This window comes from Cavia porcellus, unplaced genomic scaffold (genome assembly GCF_034190915.1).
Source record: "Cavia porcellus strain 051 isolate PalLab524CR breed Dunkin Hartley unplaced genomic scaffold, mCavPor4.1 scaffold_16, whole genome shotgun sequence".
Classification (NCBI taxonomy): domain Eukaryota; kingdom Metazoa; phylum Chordata; class Mammalia; order Rodentia; family Caviidae; genus Cavia; species Cavia porcellus.
In genome coordinates this window covers 59,447,586-59,464,696 of record NW_026947499.1, presented here as the reverse complement: position 1 = coordinate 59,464,696, position 17,111 = coordinate 59,447,586, and the positions used below count along the sequence as shown (strand labels likewise).

General features: G+C 38.8%; 1 protein-coding gene across 5 annotated transcripts in view; it reads left to right on the top strand.

Moving 5' to 3' along the window:
- Nucleotides 1-17,111, top strand: part of Col12a1 (collagen type XII alpha 1 chain) — a 102,796-nt gene that overhangs the window by 53,173 nt on the left and 32,512 nt on the right. For all 5 annotated transcript variants that reach the window (XM_063226899.1, XM_063226897.1, XM_063226896.1 and 2 more), the window contains 15 exons: nucleotides 114-243; nucleotides 2,808-2,947; nucleotides 3,165-3,297; nucleotides 3,388-3,414; nucleotides 4,103-4,245; nucleotides 6,359-6,488; nucleotides 6,891-7,030; nucleotides 7,313-7,442; nucleotides 8,721-8,863; nucleotides 9,888-10,017; nucleotides 10,946-11,088; nucleotides 12,677-12,806; nucleotides 14,549-14,668; nucleotides 15,721-15,867; nucleotides 16,829-16,945. In XM_063226899.1, coding sequence (XP_063082969.1) covers nucleotides 114-243; nucleotides 2,808-2,947; nucleotides 3,165-3,297; nucleotides 3,388-3,414; nucleotides 4,103-4,245; nucleotides 6,359-6,488; nucleotides 6,891-7,030; nucleotides 7,313-7,442; nucleotides 8,721-8,863; nucleotides 9,888-10,017; nucleotides 10,946-11,088; nucleotides 12,677-12,806; nucleotides 14,549-14,668; nucleotides 15,721-15,867; nucleotides 16,829-16,945 — 1,903 coding nt within the window. The remainder of the gene's footprint in view (nucleotides 1-113; nucleotides 244-2,807; nucleotides 2,948-3,164; nucleotides 3,298-3,387; nucleotides 3,415-4,102; nucleotides 4,246-6,358; nucleotides 6,489-6,890; nucleotides 7,031-7,312; nucleotides 7,443-8,720; nucleotides 8,864-9,887; nucleotides 10,018-10,945; nucleotides 11,089-12,676; nucleotides 12,807-14,548; nucleotides 14,669-15,720; nucleotides 15,868-16,828; nucleotides 16,946-17,111) is intronic.

Here is a 17,111-nt window from a genome sequence, read left to right as displayed (position 1 = left end):
TAGCTACAAAAGTAATCCTATGTTTTTGTATCATAATTCCTATATTCTTATGCTGAGAAGCCAGCAAGCGATCTGTCCCAATCAAACCCTTTGTAAAAATTGTTACACTGCAGGTGGAGGTGGACAGGTCCCGGGCCAGCACCACTCTCAGAGACCTCCACTCACAAACCCTGTACACGGTCAGTGTTTCTGCAGTGTATGATGAGGGGGAGTCTCCGCCGGTGACAGCTGAGGACACCACACGTGAGTTGTATCCCTGGTTTATTGCCACTTGAGAAACTGTTTTGCACACGTGTAATCTGACTTATTAGAGGAGTTCATTTCTTAGTGCTTGCTTTGTTAGTATTTAATGTTGCTTGAGTTCATAAGTTGTCTTTTATTTATTGTCTTCGTAACAATATTCTGTTTTTTTATCCATTTGTGATGATGTCAGCTACCTCCATTTCCCTTATCACTTAGCTGGGGTGTGTGTGCATGTGCATGCATGTGTGTGTGTGTAAGAACCTGTGCACAGGAGGGTGAGGAGCAACAAATGTTTTTGACAAATGTTGAACATTTGTTTTGCTTTGGAAGAGATGACTTAGTTATCAAATATGTCCTGAAATCTCACTATATATAAAGTGCTACTGGGAGAACAAGACACAACTCTCTTTGCCTTCAGCAAATCAGGATTTAGTGGTGAAGATAAAAACAATTAAGAGGGCATGGGGTCCTATAAGGAAGGGCAGGCAAGGGGTGAGTGTTGTCCAGAGGTGACAGTGCCCGGGTAGCCTGTTTGGGACCCTTTTCTCCTTTCCATTCTGTTATAGCTTCCATGGATGTTGGTTCTGTCCTTCTTGGTGTTTCGATAGCTTTTAGCTTAATTATTAAACTGGCTGCTGGTCTTTTTAGGAGCTATCCTATTTCCCTCTGCTCCCTCAATAGAAGTGGAAATGTTCATTTTGATGGATTTGAAACCTTTAATGCTGACACATAACCACTTCATGCAGCCCTCAGAATACAACCACCTAATCCAGTGGTCACCTCATGAGAGTCTAATTCAACTTCTTGTAGAAAAATTGAAGACTGGTGCAGTAGGGCTGCAAACAAATATAATGGAAATCAAATACCTAGTTTAAAATTTTCTAGCATGCAAAAGTAAAGGTAAAAAGAGTGGAAGGAATTGATTTTAATAATATATCTTGTTTTACCCAATATATCCAAAATACTACCATTCCAGCATGTTTCAGAATGATTTTTAATGGGATAGTTCATGTGTTTCTATATTGATGGTTGACATGCAGTATATATTTTGTATTCACAGCTCATTTCAGTTGAGACTTAGCTACAATGTGAAGTGTTAAGAGATCTCTTGTGGCTGTGACTACTATGCTTGGTGCTTCCGGGAATCTAGTGGCAGGGCTCCTCCACAGCTTCTTTAGTGTGTAGTCAACTATACCTGATCAGGACATTTGTCACAGCCTGTTGCTTCCTTCAGTCATTTCCATGTCTCTCTTTTTACTCAGCTGTTTCTCAGCTGTTTCCTGCCATGTGCAGTTTCCGAGCAGTTTCAGTTGCCTTAGTTCTGGCCTGGTAAGCACCAGTTCTCGAGGTGAGAATTGGTGCAGATGGGCTGCCTGATACTTCGTTTCAGCACAAAAGACACAAGGGAAAAGAAATGTGAAGGCAAAAGCTAGCTGAGTAGGTACTTCAGCAGACTAGATTAATAGTCTCAATTCATGCCTTCAGTCCTCAAGATTTTCAAATCAATTTCAGAAAGCACAAGGTACATCCTTGGTAGCTGGCTTACTTTGCAGTCATGCTTGTGGAAATGGCACAACTCTCTTCATCCCAATGGTGCTTTTTATGACCATTATTAGAAACATGCTTTTGGAGAATTTGGGTTCTATGTAGTTGGCTTTGGTTCCCAGGAGGTAGGGAAACAATTGACAATGAAAACGCAGGCTGTGGCAGGCATTCCAGGTCCTGTGTGCTGCAAAACAGCCAGAGGACTTGGCGATGCAGGATGGGGAAGGGGACGTCAGCAACCACTTGGCCCTCAGGCTTCTGCACACTGGAGAACGTCAGTCCAGTAGTTAAAGTTAGTAATCACTACGGAAAATCCTGTGGTTGTGTCACCTTTTGGTTGGGCCACATCACATTCTGAGGCCTCCTGCAGTCCCACTACTAGTCGGAATTCACTATGCTCAAAAGCATAGTTTGTTCTAATCCAATAGCAAAGTGTAGCAAGTTAGTGTTTAAAGGAAGATATGCATCTCTGCAGTGACAGTGAAACTGCAGCATATCCTAAAAAATAAAATGAAACTGTTTCCTTTTGGGACTTAGAGTGAAAAAATTCCGAATAATGAATCAATATATATTTTCTTGAGAATTATCTCTAAGCGAATTATAGCAGTCAGTATGGTTTTGTAGGGTGAGAAGAGGACCGCTTAATCCAGACACGAAGTATATCTCTGGGGTTGCTGAGGGACTGGACAAGGCCTTGGACTCTGTGACAGTGTGTGCCACAGTTTATACTTTGGATGTTGCTGTTTCCCTAGCTTCTCAAAGAGTTAGAGATACTGACATAGAAAAGTGTTATTGAATGGTACCTTCAAAAGTATTCTTTTAGTACAGTATCAGCAATCATCTGTGATGCTCACACAGTTCTCGCTTTATGGTACATTTATTTCTCAAGTGAACCAAATTTGGTTCTAAGCCATGTATTCCATCAGTTTTCCATGTCCGTTAAAATACAACAAAGGATTTTTATTATGTTGAAGTTTGTGGCTCATGTTCAAAAACAGCCTTGCCTTTTCTCATGACAGGATCTGTTCCAGCCCCGACAAACCTAAGGCTGACCGAAGTAACCCCAGAGAGTTTCAGAGGAACCTGGGATCATGGAGCTTCCGATGTGGCTCTCTACAGAGTAACCGTGGCACCAATGGGGAGCTCAGAAAAGAAGGAGGTAGAGTCCCCTCCCAGTTAGTCACAGGGATGCTTGTTTGAAATACTCATCTCCTCTGTTGCCAGATAAGCATTCTTTCCTACTAGCTAGTTCACAGCAAGCATGTAAACAGGACACAGCATCTGCCTAAATGATGTCCGTAAAATGCCATGGAGTGTGTCTGATACGAATGGAGACTTACTTTTGAGTGGGTATGTTTTTGTCTTCTCTCCCTAAGGTCATGCTAAATGGAGATGAAAATACTTTGGTGTTTGAAAACCTGAACCCCAACACTCTTTATGAGGTTTCTGTGACTGCCATCTACCCTGACGAATCAGAGAGTGAGGACCTGGTGGGCAGCGAACGCACATGTGGGTGTTCAGCTACTATAAAGTTAATTTTAAAAAAAGATCAGCTACAACTGCATTAGTAATGTTTCCTCAAATTCTATTTTCTTGTAGTGCGTTTGATACCCTTAACAACACAAGGTAAGCATTTAATTTGCTCAATTGTTTGAATGAACAGATAATAAATCGATGAATATTACCCTACAACATTATGTTTTTTAACTTTAAAGTATTGGTGTGGGCCTCTTTTAGATAAGCTTTTTTTGAAAAAAAAAAAAAAACCTCAAAAAACTTCCTATTGCTTTTTGGCGAGTATATTAATCAGTCAGCTTCAACTGCCATGATAAAATTTGAGATTGGATGACTTAAACAACAAATTTTGTATTCTCATAATTCCAGAGACTGGGAAGTCTGATGTTATAATGATGAGGACTCTTTCCTAGCTTATAAACAGCCGTCTTGCTGAGTTGGCACATGGTAAAGGGAGAGAAAAGGAGCTCTCTCTTACCTTCTCTTAGAAGAGCTAATTTCATGATAAAGGGTCCACTCTTCTGACCTTATTGACCCTCAGGGACCCTTTTATAAATACTATCATACTGGGCTTAGTGCTTTAACAGATGAGAAGACTAGGTTTGGGTGACTCAAATATTTAGTTTATATCAAGTAGTCATTTAAGATTCAACAATCATCTTTATTATAGGCTCAAATTTAATTCTAAATTTAGAAGTATATGAATTTTGATTAGGTTGGGAACTGTACATATTTCAGCTGGTGTGAGAAGTGTGGGTTGCTCTGTGTGTTTTCTGAACTTTCAACAATCCTCTTTCAGCTCCAAAAAGTGGCCCACGGAACCTTCAGGTATACAATGCAACATCTAACAGCCTGACCGTTAAGTGGGATCCTGCTAGTGGTCGTGTGCAGAAATACAGAATCATTTATCAACCTTCAACAGGAGAAGGCAATGAACAAACGGTAATTTGTCTTGTGAACACTGTAACTTGGATAAGTTCTACCCATTCTTCCTCAAACGACTTTCACCTTCAGTGTTTACACACAGTTTTATTGGGGGGCCTGTGGTTTCCTGTAATGAATGACTCCATGCAGTTTTAGCAGGCACCCGTGTTTGATGTGGGCATGGAAACCCATGGGTGTCTTCATGGGAGATGGTAATTATTTTCACAGCAGCTTCAAAGCATTAGGCATACACCTCAGGACACTTATAGTTCCATTAAAAACAAGCAAGGCTGTGTCAGCCATGAAGATGTCTTGTTTCTGAGTCCATATACACCTTTAGTCAATCTCTCTTAGTCAATTGAGCACTGAAAGTTTGCTAAGTTTACCTAAAAAGTAAACTTTTTAGGTAAAGAAAAGTTTATTTTCTTTTACGTATTTTAACTTTTCTGGTTTTGCATGTCAGAGAGTCTGTCCTGGACATAGTATTTCTAGATATGGAAGTCCTTTCATCCAATTCAAAATATTTATTATTTTTATGTTATCTGTTTGGAGGTACCCAAGAAAGATGATAAGAGTATAAACTCAACTATCATCTTCTATATCTTTCCATCCTCCTTTATTTAGTAATATCCTTGTCCATTTGTCTTTCTTACTTTAGCTGTTTTCAGACTTTCTCTAGCTTTGTTTTTTGTGAAATCCATGACTAGAAATACACATAGTATCCTGGGTCATGATTTTTACAAAACTAGGGTTATACTTCCTAAATTTATGTCAAACATTGCTTTTGGTGTGTTCCAGAACATTGATGCTTTTTTGGGTGGAGACGGTTAATATTTCATCACGTAACCTTAGCGAGACCTGAGGTTTAACCTTTAATCATCAAGAGTGCTAAGCTCAGGCAAATGGTTACCTCTTACCACCATGGAGATGCTGGTGGACACTGAGGCTGACAGTCTTTGCTCTTACCTGGTAAATGAGTTAGCTGAATCAAAAACCTTCCCATTCCATTTCAATGCTGGTTTGCAAAATAATCACAGTAGTGAATCACTAATGCTAGATTTATTTTGGAGAGTTGGTTGGGAGAATTTGAGTACACCCCTCCATTTAGTCACAAGACCAGTACTCTGTATATGCTTTCAGACTTGTTGAGTATGAACAATTTATAAAAGTAGCTTTGCTGATATTGATATTTTTCTCCAATTATCTCAAAATTAAATTTTTTGAAGTTAGCCATTGTACTTTAAAACACTCATTTTGAGAATCCCCACAGTGATTCATGAAGGTTTTCTCTGAAACCCAGACTGCAGAGTGGATGGGTGCTAAGTTAGAAACATCTGGTCTACCCTGTCTCATCCAGCCATCTCTGTGTGTGCTCATGTGGGCAGCCTCCCATTTTCATATGATTTTAATTAGTAAGGCATAAACATCTGAATTCAGTAGACTGTTAACAAATCGTACAAATTTGCTTTCAACAAGATAGCGAGATGGCCTTAAGCAATGAATAAGAAAATTCAAACTCCATAATTGGATAAAATTAAAAATCTTCATACCATGGGGCTAGTCTCATGGAGACCTCAGGGGATCCCTGTCTGAGTGTGGCTTGGCAAGGTGTCCCATCATGTCGTTTACACAGCTAGAGGGGTAGTGTTTGGGGGAAACACCAAGAGCTTTAGATCTTTGTTGAATCATTTAAATGTGTTTCTAAAGCAAATAAAAAACATGTGCAAAAAAGTAAGAATAATACTGAATGGTTTGGAGTCTCCAAAATTACATAGTTCTTTGGTATCTAAAAGTCCTTCTGTAGCTCAGTTTATGATTAATTCTGTTTTTGGGGAAAGAGTGTGAAATGTGCTTTGGATGAAATTTTGCAGTGTTGGCAGCTCGAAAGTTGAAATACCCTTTTGAGGTCGCCACTTTAAAGCTTGGGATCCCTTTTATAATTTGAGCACATATTTTACATTTAAAATCATTCCATGGGATATATGTTAAGACTTCTCCATGACGCATGATTCTAGAACTTGGCAAGGGTCTTAAGTACAGAGAGCACTTCTGTATGAAGAACTTTTTCTAACAGATTAGTGAGGGGGGTCATTAATAAGGTTAATGCTTACCAAGACTTATTTTTATCAAGATCACAGTAGGAGGAAGGCAGAACAGCGTGGTGGTGCAGAAACTGAAGCCTGACACTCCATACACGTTCACGGTGTCTTCTCTGTACCCTGATGGGGAAGGAGGGCGGATGACAGGAAGAGGCAAGACCAGTAAGTGAAACCAGAGTCCCGGCCACTTCTTCAATAACTGCCATTGAAATGAAATGGTGTCTTTATCCAGAAACACTGGGATGACTCAAAGTCTTACTAATCTTTTAAAATTCATTTTAAAAATAATGTTCATTGTTTCAACACCTTTGCTTGAAATGATCTGTTTCTGTTTGTGAAGAAAGGTGCATTACTTTCTAGAATAAAAAAAGTGTGCTGGGCTGCACATGTCTTGTGGATAAATGAGATACAAGCACCAACTCCACATGCTTTTTAATTTGCTACTTGAACAAATATGTAGGGTGTCTGCAGTGTTCTATGGTCCCTGAGAGGTATCACTCAGTATGAGTTTCAGGTGTGCTTGAATTCTAGGGCAAGACTGTGATGTGAGTCTGTGTGTTTCAGAACCCCTGACTACTGTGAGAAACCTGCGAGTGTACGACCCCTCTACCAGCACCTTGAGTGTTCGCTGGGACCATGCAGAGGGAAACCCCCGCAAGTACAAGCTCTTCTATGCACCAGTAGCGAGTGGTGCAGAGGAACTGGTAATTATTTCTGGTAGCAAACACTACTAGTTTGTTCAAAGCATATTTGAGTGGTTTGAAAGTGCAAATGAAGGTGTTAACTAAGTGACTTGAGAGCTGAAGACATTCTTCTTCAGGTCACAAGACTTTTTGGGGGGTTAAGCTTTAGAGCTTGGGTAGTAGGGAGATGGTGAGATTGGGGGTAGGAAACCTGGGGAGGTCTCTATAAGCTCTTCAGATGTCTTCATAGCAGTTCACAGTTCAAGTTTTGCAAATCAAGTTTATATTTATTAAAAATTTTAGGTGCCGATTCCTGGAAATACCAATTATGCCATTCTTAGGAATCTACAGCCAGATACCCTGTACACTATTACTGTTGTGCCTGTTTATCCTGAAGGCGATGGGGGACGCACATCAGATACTGGAAGGACATGTAAGGAGAAAGTAGAAAAATTGACATTCATCATAAATTTTGCTTTTCCTTGTAAAGGCCATATAGGTCCACTAAAGAAAATTGAGAAAATTCAGAATGATAAAAATTAAAAACGTAAACATTATCCATAGTTAGTCTCTCCAACATCACCAACTGTTAGATATTCTTTTGAAATGATGATTTCAGAATTTGTTAGTGTGTATGTACTCATCAGTGTGGTACTTTGGTCATTCTTTCACTGACAAGAATCTGTTAAGTGTTGCATTGTGCCCTGTATATTTGTGTGAAGGCCTGTTTTGGATTTGGTTTTCATAATGCAAGCTGCTGAAATTTCTCCATCATAGCACTGACTGGGCACTGCTCTGGCTTGTTTTTTTTTTTTTTTTTTTTTGTCTTTTTCATTTTTACCGGTACCAGGGATCGAACTCACGACCGCCTGCTTACAAGGCAGGTGCTTATGCCGCTGAGCTAAATCCCCAGCCCCTGCTCTGGCTTGTTAATGAAGTACTTCTGAGGCTAGCAATCTGTGTGCTTTTATTTGCAACTAATGTTTTAACAAATGAATTTTGATGGTTTTACTATTCTCTGTAGAATTGCTTCAAGGCTTGTGTGCATACTTACAAACATTTCTTTGGCTCTAAAGATACATTTGCTGTTGGCTGAAAGGAAGCGGGCATGGTTGGCTTCTTCTGGGAAAAGATTAATGCTCCTGGCCTTAAGCGATGATATTATTGGCTAAACTAGAGTTTGGGGTTAGTACATGGATTTCCGTTGCAGGTTTTTCTAGCTCCCTGTTGAGTCAGTTAATTGGGAACTGGGTATTTCTTGCCTTTCTTCCCTTTTGCCTTTTTCTTAGCCACAGAGAGTGTTGAGCAGTTACTTGTTGAATAAAACTAGAATGAATGAAGGGATGCATGGCTGAATCCGCTGAATTAATTGGGTCTCATAGTTTTTGTCAGACTTGCCTTAGAAGGCAGACCATAAAACTCCTCTCTCCATCACCTCCGTTGGAAATGGAAACTCTTCATCTTTTTTCTTTCCCATATACTGTGTCCCTTTGTGCCAGTCCGATTCTACTTATCATGCTGGCTTCTTGTTACTGAAAACAGCTATAGTTGGTGAATTGACTAAATTTGGATTTGGAGAGTATTAATGTGCTCTTATGTGTGGATAATTAGAGGATTGAAGAAGATGGTATCTTATAAGTTGTGGAGAAGTAATAAAAGCTTGACATACATAAAAAAATTAAGAAATAGACACTAACTTTCATTTCCTCAGTGGTGAGGGGACTGGCAAGAAACATTGAAGTGTACAACCCCACACCCAACAGCCTCGATGTGCGCTGGGATCCCGCACCTGGGCCTGTGCAACAGTACCGCATCGTGTATTCGCCTGCTGATGGCACCAAGCCTTCGGAATCTGTAAGTCTTCTTGTCATCTTAGATCTAGACAGAGTTTTGTAGATTCTGTTGTGGTCTCTCCTGCAGGGTCTGGCTGGGATAGTACATCTTTTGTGGTGTCTCCTCAGGGATGTAATCATGCTTGTGTTATGTTTGGTGGCCTGTGAGAGTAAGTCACTGAGACACCTGTATGAAACACGTAAATGATTGTTTATGATGAGTTAAGGCAGGCGAATTTTAATTTTCCTTAGCAAAAAAGAATGTTGGAAAGTTCAGGTTAGCTTTAAGAGATAAAAACATCACAGATGCAGATCATTGCTAGACCTTGTACTTTATTGTAAAGTACACAAGTTTTTATTGTGGGAATGTATGAAAATTTGCCTTTACTGGCTCTTATAACTTGCTGTCTGTCTTCATAATACAATTCAGTTTTGTAAGAGAGAAATAATTTAGAAATCAGAAATCACTAATGTGAATAACAGTATCGTAGAATTACCTATGAGAAAATAAATATATAGACTAATTTAATTTGTAAGTCTTTGCAAAAATTAACAGTGGTAATTTTTGGACAAAGAAAGCCAGATGATATACAATGTGTATATCCCCTAAGCATGTTGGTTTTCATGTCCTTGTGTGGTGGGACACGTTCAAGTGATTGATCCGCCTGTGTCCAGCCCATGGGATTGCTTTTTTACCCCCTCCTGCACTGCAGTGGCTCCCTTCTCTTAGTGTGCCTACCACTCAGGATATTCTTTGGATAAATAACATCAGCTGTAGATGTTGTATTTGCAAATTTTTCTAACAAACATAAGTGGAAGATAGTTTAAGTACTGAAAAGTCAACGATAGACCAATATTTTTAGAAAGAGAACTTTTGAGGGTAAATTTTAATGGTGCGGCCCAAGCAGATCTTATGGGCACACACATGTGACTTCTGCTGTGTCTTGGACCAGCCTCTTATTAGAAAGATTTTTGCTGACTGCTTGAAGACAGGGTAAGAATTGGGGCTGCCATCAGACAGAATCTGGCATTTTCTCACCCTGCAGATTGTGGTGCCGGGAAACATCCGCAAGGTGCAGCTGGAGCGGCTGATTCCAGACACGGTCTATTCTGTGAACATAGTGGCGATCTACTCGGACGGAGAGGGGATGCCCAGCCCCAGCCAGGGCCGAACATGTGAGGCGGCCATGCTCTCTCCACCTGTCCCCTAGTTACACAGGCAGGGCTTCCCCTGTGAGTGAGGAATGGGTGGCAGTGGGTAAGAGATGTTGGAAGTTTTTTCCCCCTGCCCGTCACACTCTGGGCTACCACTGACTCCAGCTTAATGAATTAATGAGCTTAATGAATTTCACTTAGTCATTTTTTTTTTAAATGTGGGACCTAAGTTTAGAGTGGTTTCCTTAATTTTTACCAATGGTCACTTCGGAAGTGTGGAAGCTTGATTTTTGTTTCATTAAACTGATGTGGATACAGAGGACTAGAAAAATCCCTTTTCCCCCCACTCTGTATATTTAGGTACAAACCTAGCTCTGTCACTGAAAGTTTTCATCATGTCACTGTAGTTCTGAAATGTAGTAATTTTTACATTTCTAATTAACAGGTTACCCTGAGCATCACCCGGGCAGTGCATTTGTTTATGTACTGACTATCCCGAGCGTTGCTCATGCAAGTATCATTTCAATCAGCTGATTCTTTTTTTGAGACAGGGTTCAGGCTGGCATTGATTTTAGTATGTAGCTCAGGTTGGCCTCTAAATTAAGGCACTCATTTCCTTTTGCCTCAGCCTCCTAACTGCTGAGATTATAGGCATGTGCTACCATGCTCAGTAACCAGGCCATTCTTGTATTGAATAAATCTGATAAAATCATCCTTTTTATATTTGCTGATATAAAAAGTGACAAAAATATCCAGTTTTTGGTCATCCTGTATTTAAATAACTGAACTGAAGAATGGTTAAAAGCATAGAAGATGAATATTTCATCAGAAATTATCTGTATCTCATTAGAAGTGATTAAACATCTTTGTGAGTGACAAAGTATCTGCAAGCACCTGACCTATGTAATGCTACAAAGCAAGCAAAAAAAACTCTATTTTATTTATTTAGTACCACGCAGTGGACCAAGAAATATTAGAGTCTTTGATGAGACAACCAATACTCTCTCTGTAACCTGGGATCATGCCGATGGGCCAGTTCAGCAATACAGGATCATTTATTCTACCACTGTTGGGGATCCAATTGATGAATATGTAAGTATGGAACTCACTGGCATGTTTATAAGCTTAGCTGCTTCCAGGGTGAAGTTAAATGTTTCTTGTAGAAGTGTGACTTGATTGGAGAGGCATTCTTGATGTTTGTGCAGCAGTCAGATTTCAAGACTTTCTCTGATATCACGTGAGGATTACCTCACCCCAGGGAAGCAGTGATTCAGATTCACTTCTGTTCTAAAAGTAGCTTATAAAACTGTCTCACCTCATGATCATGTGCATATCTGTAGTCACTTACTTTTGTCATAGGAACATCTAGTGAGATATGATTACCTTTTATTTTGGAATACATAAATTAATGGTCAGTTGATGTAATTATTCAAATTTTAGCCTTTCTTCAAGTCTAATTCCTCTACAAGTTGTTTCTTCCATAACCCAGGCTAAGTAAATAATCTCTCCCTTCTCTAAACTTAACATTTTATGGTACAGTTTACTTTCTCCCGATAGCTCCAAAATGTGTGTGTGTGTGTGTGTGTGTGTGTGTGTGCTCTCAGTGTTGGGAATGGAACTCAGGGCCTTGCACATAATAAGCAAGTGCTTTACCACTGAATTCCATCCCCTAACCTCTTCAAGTATTTGGAGTGTCATAATTCGTCCCTTTCAATCCAGGCTAAAGTTTTTGTAGCTTTCTTATAGTCTTTCCTATGCATGTATATTTGTTGTGGATGGAAGATTGGCTTGTATCGATGTTTAATGATGAATTGCTGTGATAACCTCACAGAAAATTACTCACAGTGCTGATTGTAGAGGAGTTGTGTCTGTGGTTTGCAAACTTTTAACCACATAATATTGTCTTAGATCCTTCTTTTTCAATGAATTCCATAGGATAAAATCTTTCATCTTTGTGGACATGGTATAGGAAGCTTAAACTGAAGTCTTTTTCTTATTAATAAGACTAAATTACCATTTAGAGTTTCTGATCAAGAAGAGAGAAACAGTTTTACCACAATTAGCTTGCCAAAGTAAAAAGGTTTATGTTTAGTTCGTGTAGAACCTTGCCACAGAAAAATGCACAATTTTTTAAAACATTCTAAACACATAAAAAATGTAATTTCTCTTTGAAGAGGAAATTGAATGTTTCTTTCATTTCCTCATTTCCATCTTGTTGGTGTCAGATGATCTGATATACTTGAGAGCAAAGACTGAATTCATTTTTGCTCATTAGTGGGTCCTGTCTGGTCCATAGAGGGTCTTTGGTAAATACTGACTGAAGGACCTGAAGACAGAATGGCAATGAGGAAGGGTGAGGGAGACAAACCCAGCCTGAGTGCTGTGGTGCTTGGCAGTGTCCTCCGAGGCGCTGTATTCATTCTTTAATCCTCATATTTTCCTTGAGATGTTGTCCAAAGGATTTTTGGTGGTCCATCTGAGATTTGAGGCCAGATCCATAAGACTTAAAAACCATTCTTCCATGCTACATGGAAGCAATGCAAATGATGTCTTTCCAGGAGTGTGATGAAATGAAAACAAATAAACCATTATTGTTTATAGGAATGCATAAAACAATGTTAGTTTTTGATCTGAAAGTCCTGTAGCTGGCAATAACTGTGTGATTGATCTTTACCTGTAGACAACAGTACCAGGCAGAAGAAATAATATCATACTGCAATCCCTGCAACCCGATACTCCATATAAAATTACTGTTATTGCTGTTTATGAAGATGGAGATGGAGGTCACCTAACAGGGAATGGCAGAACTGGTCAGTGTCTTACAGCTCTTATTTTATCTTTACTTTGAAGCTGTTGAGATATTGATTTTGCTTCTTGTACTTTTGAAGTTATTTAAATTTTGTCTTTATCACTGCATCTCAGATACTGTATTAACATTTTCATTAAACACTGAGTTTTGCAAAATGACAGCATGAGAACACAATTTAGTTTTAAAGACCCACCAAGAGAAGAAAAAGGAGACACAAATCTGCATATTTTTCCTTACTTGATGTACTGTAATTCTGTTTCTTTTTAAATCTATTGCTTATTGTCTGGAAAGGCTATCAATGCTCAGCTAAAAAAGACTCTGATTTGATTGGATCTTAAATCATAAATAATACAAAATGGGCAACCATCTTCTTTTTAAAAATGTAATTATATTTTGAAAAATTATTGTACCAAACAGTTTGTAAAGAATTATTCATGTTCGGGCCCCTTTTCTAACGCATACTGGTGACAATTTCTTATGCTTTAAAGATTCTTTAAACTGGTTGTTCCCTGGAGTCATGTGCAGAGCTTTGGAAAAATACAAGAGCTGGGAGTCACTCAGAAGGATGCTGCCACTAGCCGGAGGCACGACCTTGGCCTGTGGGATTCTAATGTGCAGCCCACACTGAGTGGCTGGTAGCAGAAAGGCGGGCTTGGCGCTAGGTCCGCGTCTGGTGAACATTGGCATCGGGCTTTTCTACTTCATTCAGCAAAAATCTACTTAGGTTGCAAGATTTTAGGTTTCTTTCTTCATTCATTTGCCCAAATTTTTTTTTGTGCTTTAATGTTCTGGAAAACATTACTGCATTTGGGAACGATAACCTTTGAAAGCTCTTGGGGGAAAAGCAAGACTAGACGAGGTTCAGCCCAGTCTGTGGAGGTCAGGAATCTGCATATTTACTGTTGCCAAAAGGGCTGAGTCAATGGAAATAACAGTCCAGGGACTCCTGAAAGATATTAATTTAACAACTTCCCTTTTTTCACTTTCTCTTACAGTTAAAATATATTTTAGTACTTTTCTGGGGAAAAATGGTATGTTTTGTAATTTTGTGCTTATTAAAATGTAAAAGAAAACAAAAAGAAAAATATTATGAGCTCTGTCCTATATCCAGGAAGGGCCAAGTCCTATCTAGTGTCTCTTATGAAAACAAGTTCTTCAAGTCAGGTTATTTAGTTTGGAAACTAAGTGACGTCTTAACTTACCACCTAAACTTCCTAGGCTTTGTAACTGGTAGATTTTGAGGCAGGACCTCTGGGGGCTAAGGCTGCCCTCTAGATTATGAAGTGGAAGGTAGGGCAGGGTGGCAAAAGAACATTGATTTGGTCATTAGCTATCTGCACATTCTTGGGTGAATTATATCTTTCTCATAGACTAAGGTGTTTTGATCACATTCTCTTAATTTTGAAGCGAGTACTCTGTAACATTCTAAAACAGATCTGCAGTCTCTTACATTGTCTGTATTCCTGCACTCTGTCATATGTCAGCTCTCAGTCTTGCCTCCTGCTTAGTAAGCTTTTCTGAAAATCATCAGTTCTTGAATCCATTCGAACTGAAGTTTGAATTTTGAAAACTATGACGGTTTTGTTAATCATTTTAATGGGGTTTACTTGTTTGGCGGTTAAGAAAATTATGGAATAGTATGCAGTAAACTATTCTCACAGGACTGCTGCAGTAATGCTCATGCATTTCTGTGCTATTCGTGTGCTGAGGAGAGCGAATGATAAATGCCATGTTTGTTTTCAGTGGGACTCCTTCCTCCTCAGAACATACACATCTCTGATGAGTGGTATACGAGATTCAGGGTGTCCTGGGATCCATCACCATCTCCAGTCCTTGGTTATAAAATTGTGTATAAGCCAGTGGGTAAGGAAGCAACTTTATTGTAACAGATGTGCATTGGGAATTATGTGCATATGAAGGTATTTTCTATTCTATTCCCTACTATTGGATTCTTCTGTTCACTTAACATATTGACTGAGTATTGTTTATGGAATCAATGTTTTTAGTCAGTGATAGAAAGTTTCTTTGTTACTAGAGTGAAGTTGAGGCTCTCATTAAATTCCACAATTGAAAAGTTAGACCTGGTCCATAAAACTGTATAAATTTAAACTGCTTATGTTTAGGCACCTCACATTATTATGACCATGAGACAACACATATTTTAAAAATATAAACTTCCATGCCTTTCCCATTTTGTCCAAGTGTTATTCCATTTGGCCATAGGTTTTATATATTTTAGTTTAATTATGACAAGCTTGCTTTTAACTCCTCACTGACATTTTCACCTAAAACATTATCACCTTGATTGAATTATTTGCTGTCTTTGTTTCTATGCTGTGCTTGTATGTTTACTAAAATTGGAAGAAATAAGCTCTTGGTACCAAATTTTCCAGGACATCTTGTATGCAGGAAGACTGCAAACTAGAAATAAATGAAGGCAAGAAAGCAAGAGAAAAAAAAAAGTGAACCTGTGTAGGAATGAGAAAAGAGAAATAGACATCCAAGGACCTTCAGTAACCAAAATATGTAAATTGAGGTTCAAGACAGAAATGCTTGTATTATCTATGCAACGAATTTTAAAAACTTGTTAATTAAGCACCTACTCTATGGAGAGCACTATGCTGACAAAGTAGGGCTCAGGAAAGAGGCATGAGAGCATATTTACCAAAGGAACATTGCTTGTACATCTGCTGAGTTCTAGGTACTCTAGCTTAGGGGAGTGAGGAACTCAGTTTCTCCTTATGTAGTCTTCATGGGAAGACTGTATGGGACACATACTACAGTAAGCAAATTTATGAAGACAACAGGAATTATTGATGCTCCTCATTCCATTGAGTATTAAGATCTTTAATTCTGAGCAAAATTTGAGACCAGTGATTGGATATTTCTCTGTATTTTTGTGATTGTTACTAAAGGTTCAAATGAACCCATGGAAGCCTTTGTTGGGGAAGTGACATCCTACACATTACACAATCTCAATCCTAGCACTACCTATGATGTGAACGTCTATGCTCAGTATGATTCTGGATTCAGCGTTCCCCTCACAGATCAAGGCACTACATGTGAGTCATGCATCTCTTTGTGGATGGAAGAAAGTATGTAGGAAATGTTACTGGGCCAGTCTGTTTTTATCGTTTTAATGTATGCCTATTTGTTTAGCATTGTGCAGGTAGGTACTTTTGTGTCCAGTTTAACAACATGTCTGTCTAAATCCATGAGTAGCTGAATATATGAAATTGTATGATGAGGAAATTGGTTGACGTAGAATATTTTAATTTGAACTGTCAAAGACAAAATGTACAGGATTTGTCATTTTGTTTATGGAAGATCTGTATAGAGCTGTGATGATGATAGTTTTCTTGGCTTTTGGTGCTAAGGCATATATTGCTTGCATTGATTGATATAATTTGATTAAATCTTTGAAACACTGATTTGGCCCATGATAGGTTTTTTTCTTGAGACAGCGTCTCACCAAGTGTTTCAGATTTTTGGGCTTGAATTTCTTATTTGGCCCAGACTGGCCTTGAACTCATGACGATCCTCCTGCCTCAGCCTCCTGAGGACTGGGATTACAGGTGTGCACCACCACATCTGACAATTTTGTTGTCATCAAGTGCTTTGATAAATAAGCACTTAGTAGATACTTGTCCAGAAAAATTTACTATTTTTCATGAAATGTCTGACATTTACAGTTTTCAAGGACTGTATGGTATTCTCTTTCCTTGAAAATCAGTGATGGAGGGACTGGGGATTTAGCTCAGTGGCATAAGCACCTGCCTTGCAAGCAGGTGGTCGTGAGTTCGATCCCCAGTACCGATAAAAAAAAATCAGTGATGGAAAGGAAAGTTTGTTCTGACTGTGCTACACTGTCATGCATATTTGATAATATTTCTTACCGAAATATTGAGAAAAAACATCTATTTTTTTCAGCCACAGTGGAAGTTTGAAAATTGTGTAATGATCAAAACTATGGTCTTTTGCTTTTGTTTAGAAAGTGAATTTCTTTCTTTCTTTCTTTTGTAGTGTATTTAAATGTGACAGATCTGAAAACTTACCAGGTTGGGTGGGATACATTCTGTGTCAAATGGTCGCCTCATCGGGCAGCTACCTCCTACAGGCTAAAGCTGAGCCCTGCAGATGGTATGTATATTTAAAAAATGAGATAGACAAAACAAACAAGCAAGCAAACAAACAAACAAAAAACAGAACTGGAGTACATAGTGGGAATATTTGGAATCTTAGGAAAGAAGATTTTGTTTCATATATAAAGCAATATATAAAACATCTTTATAAAGGATGGTAATCT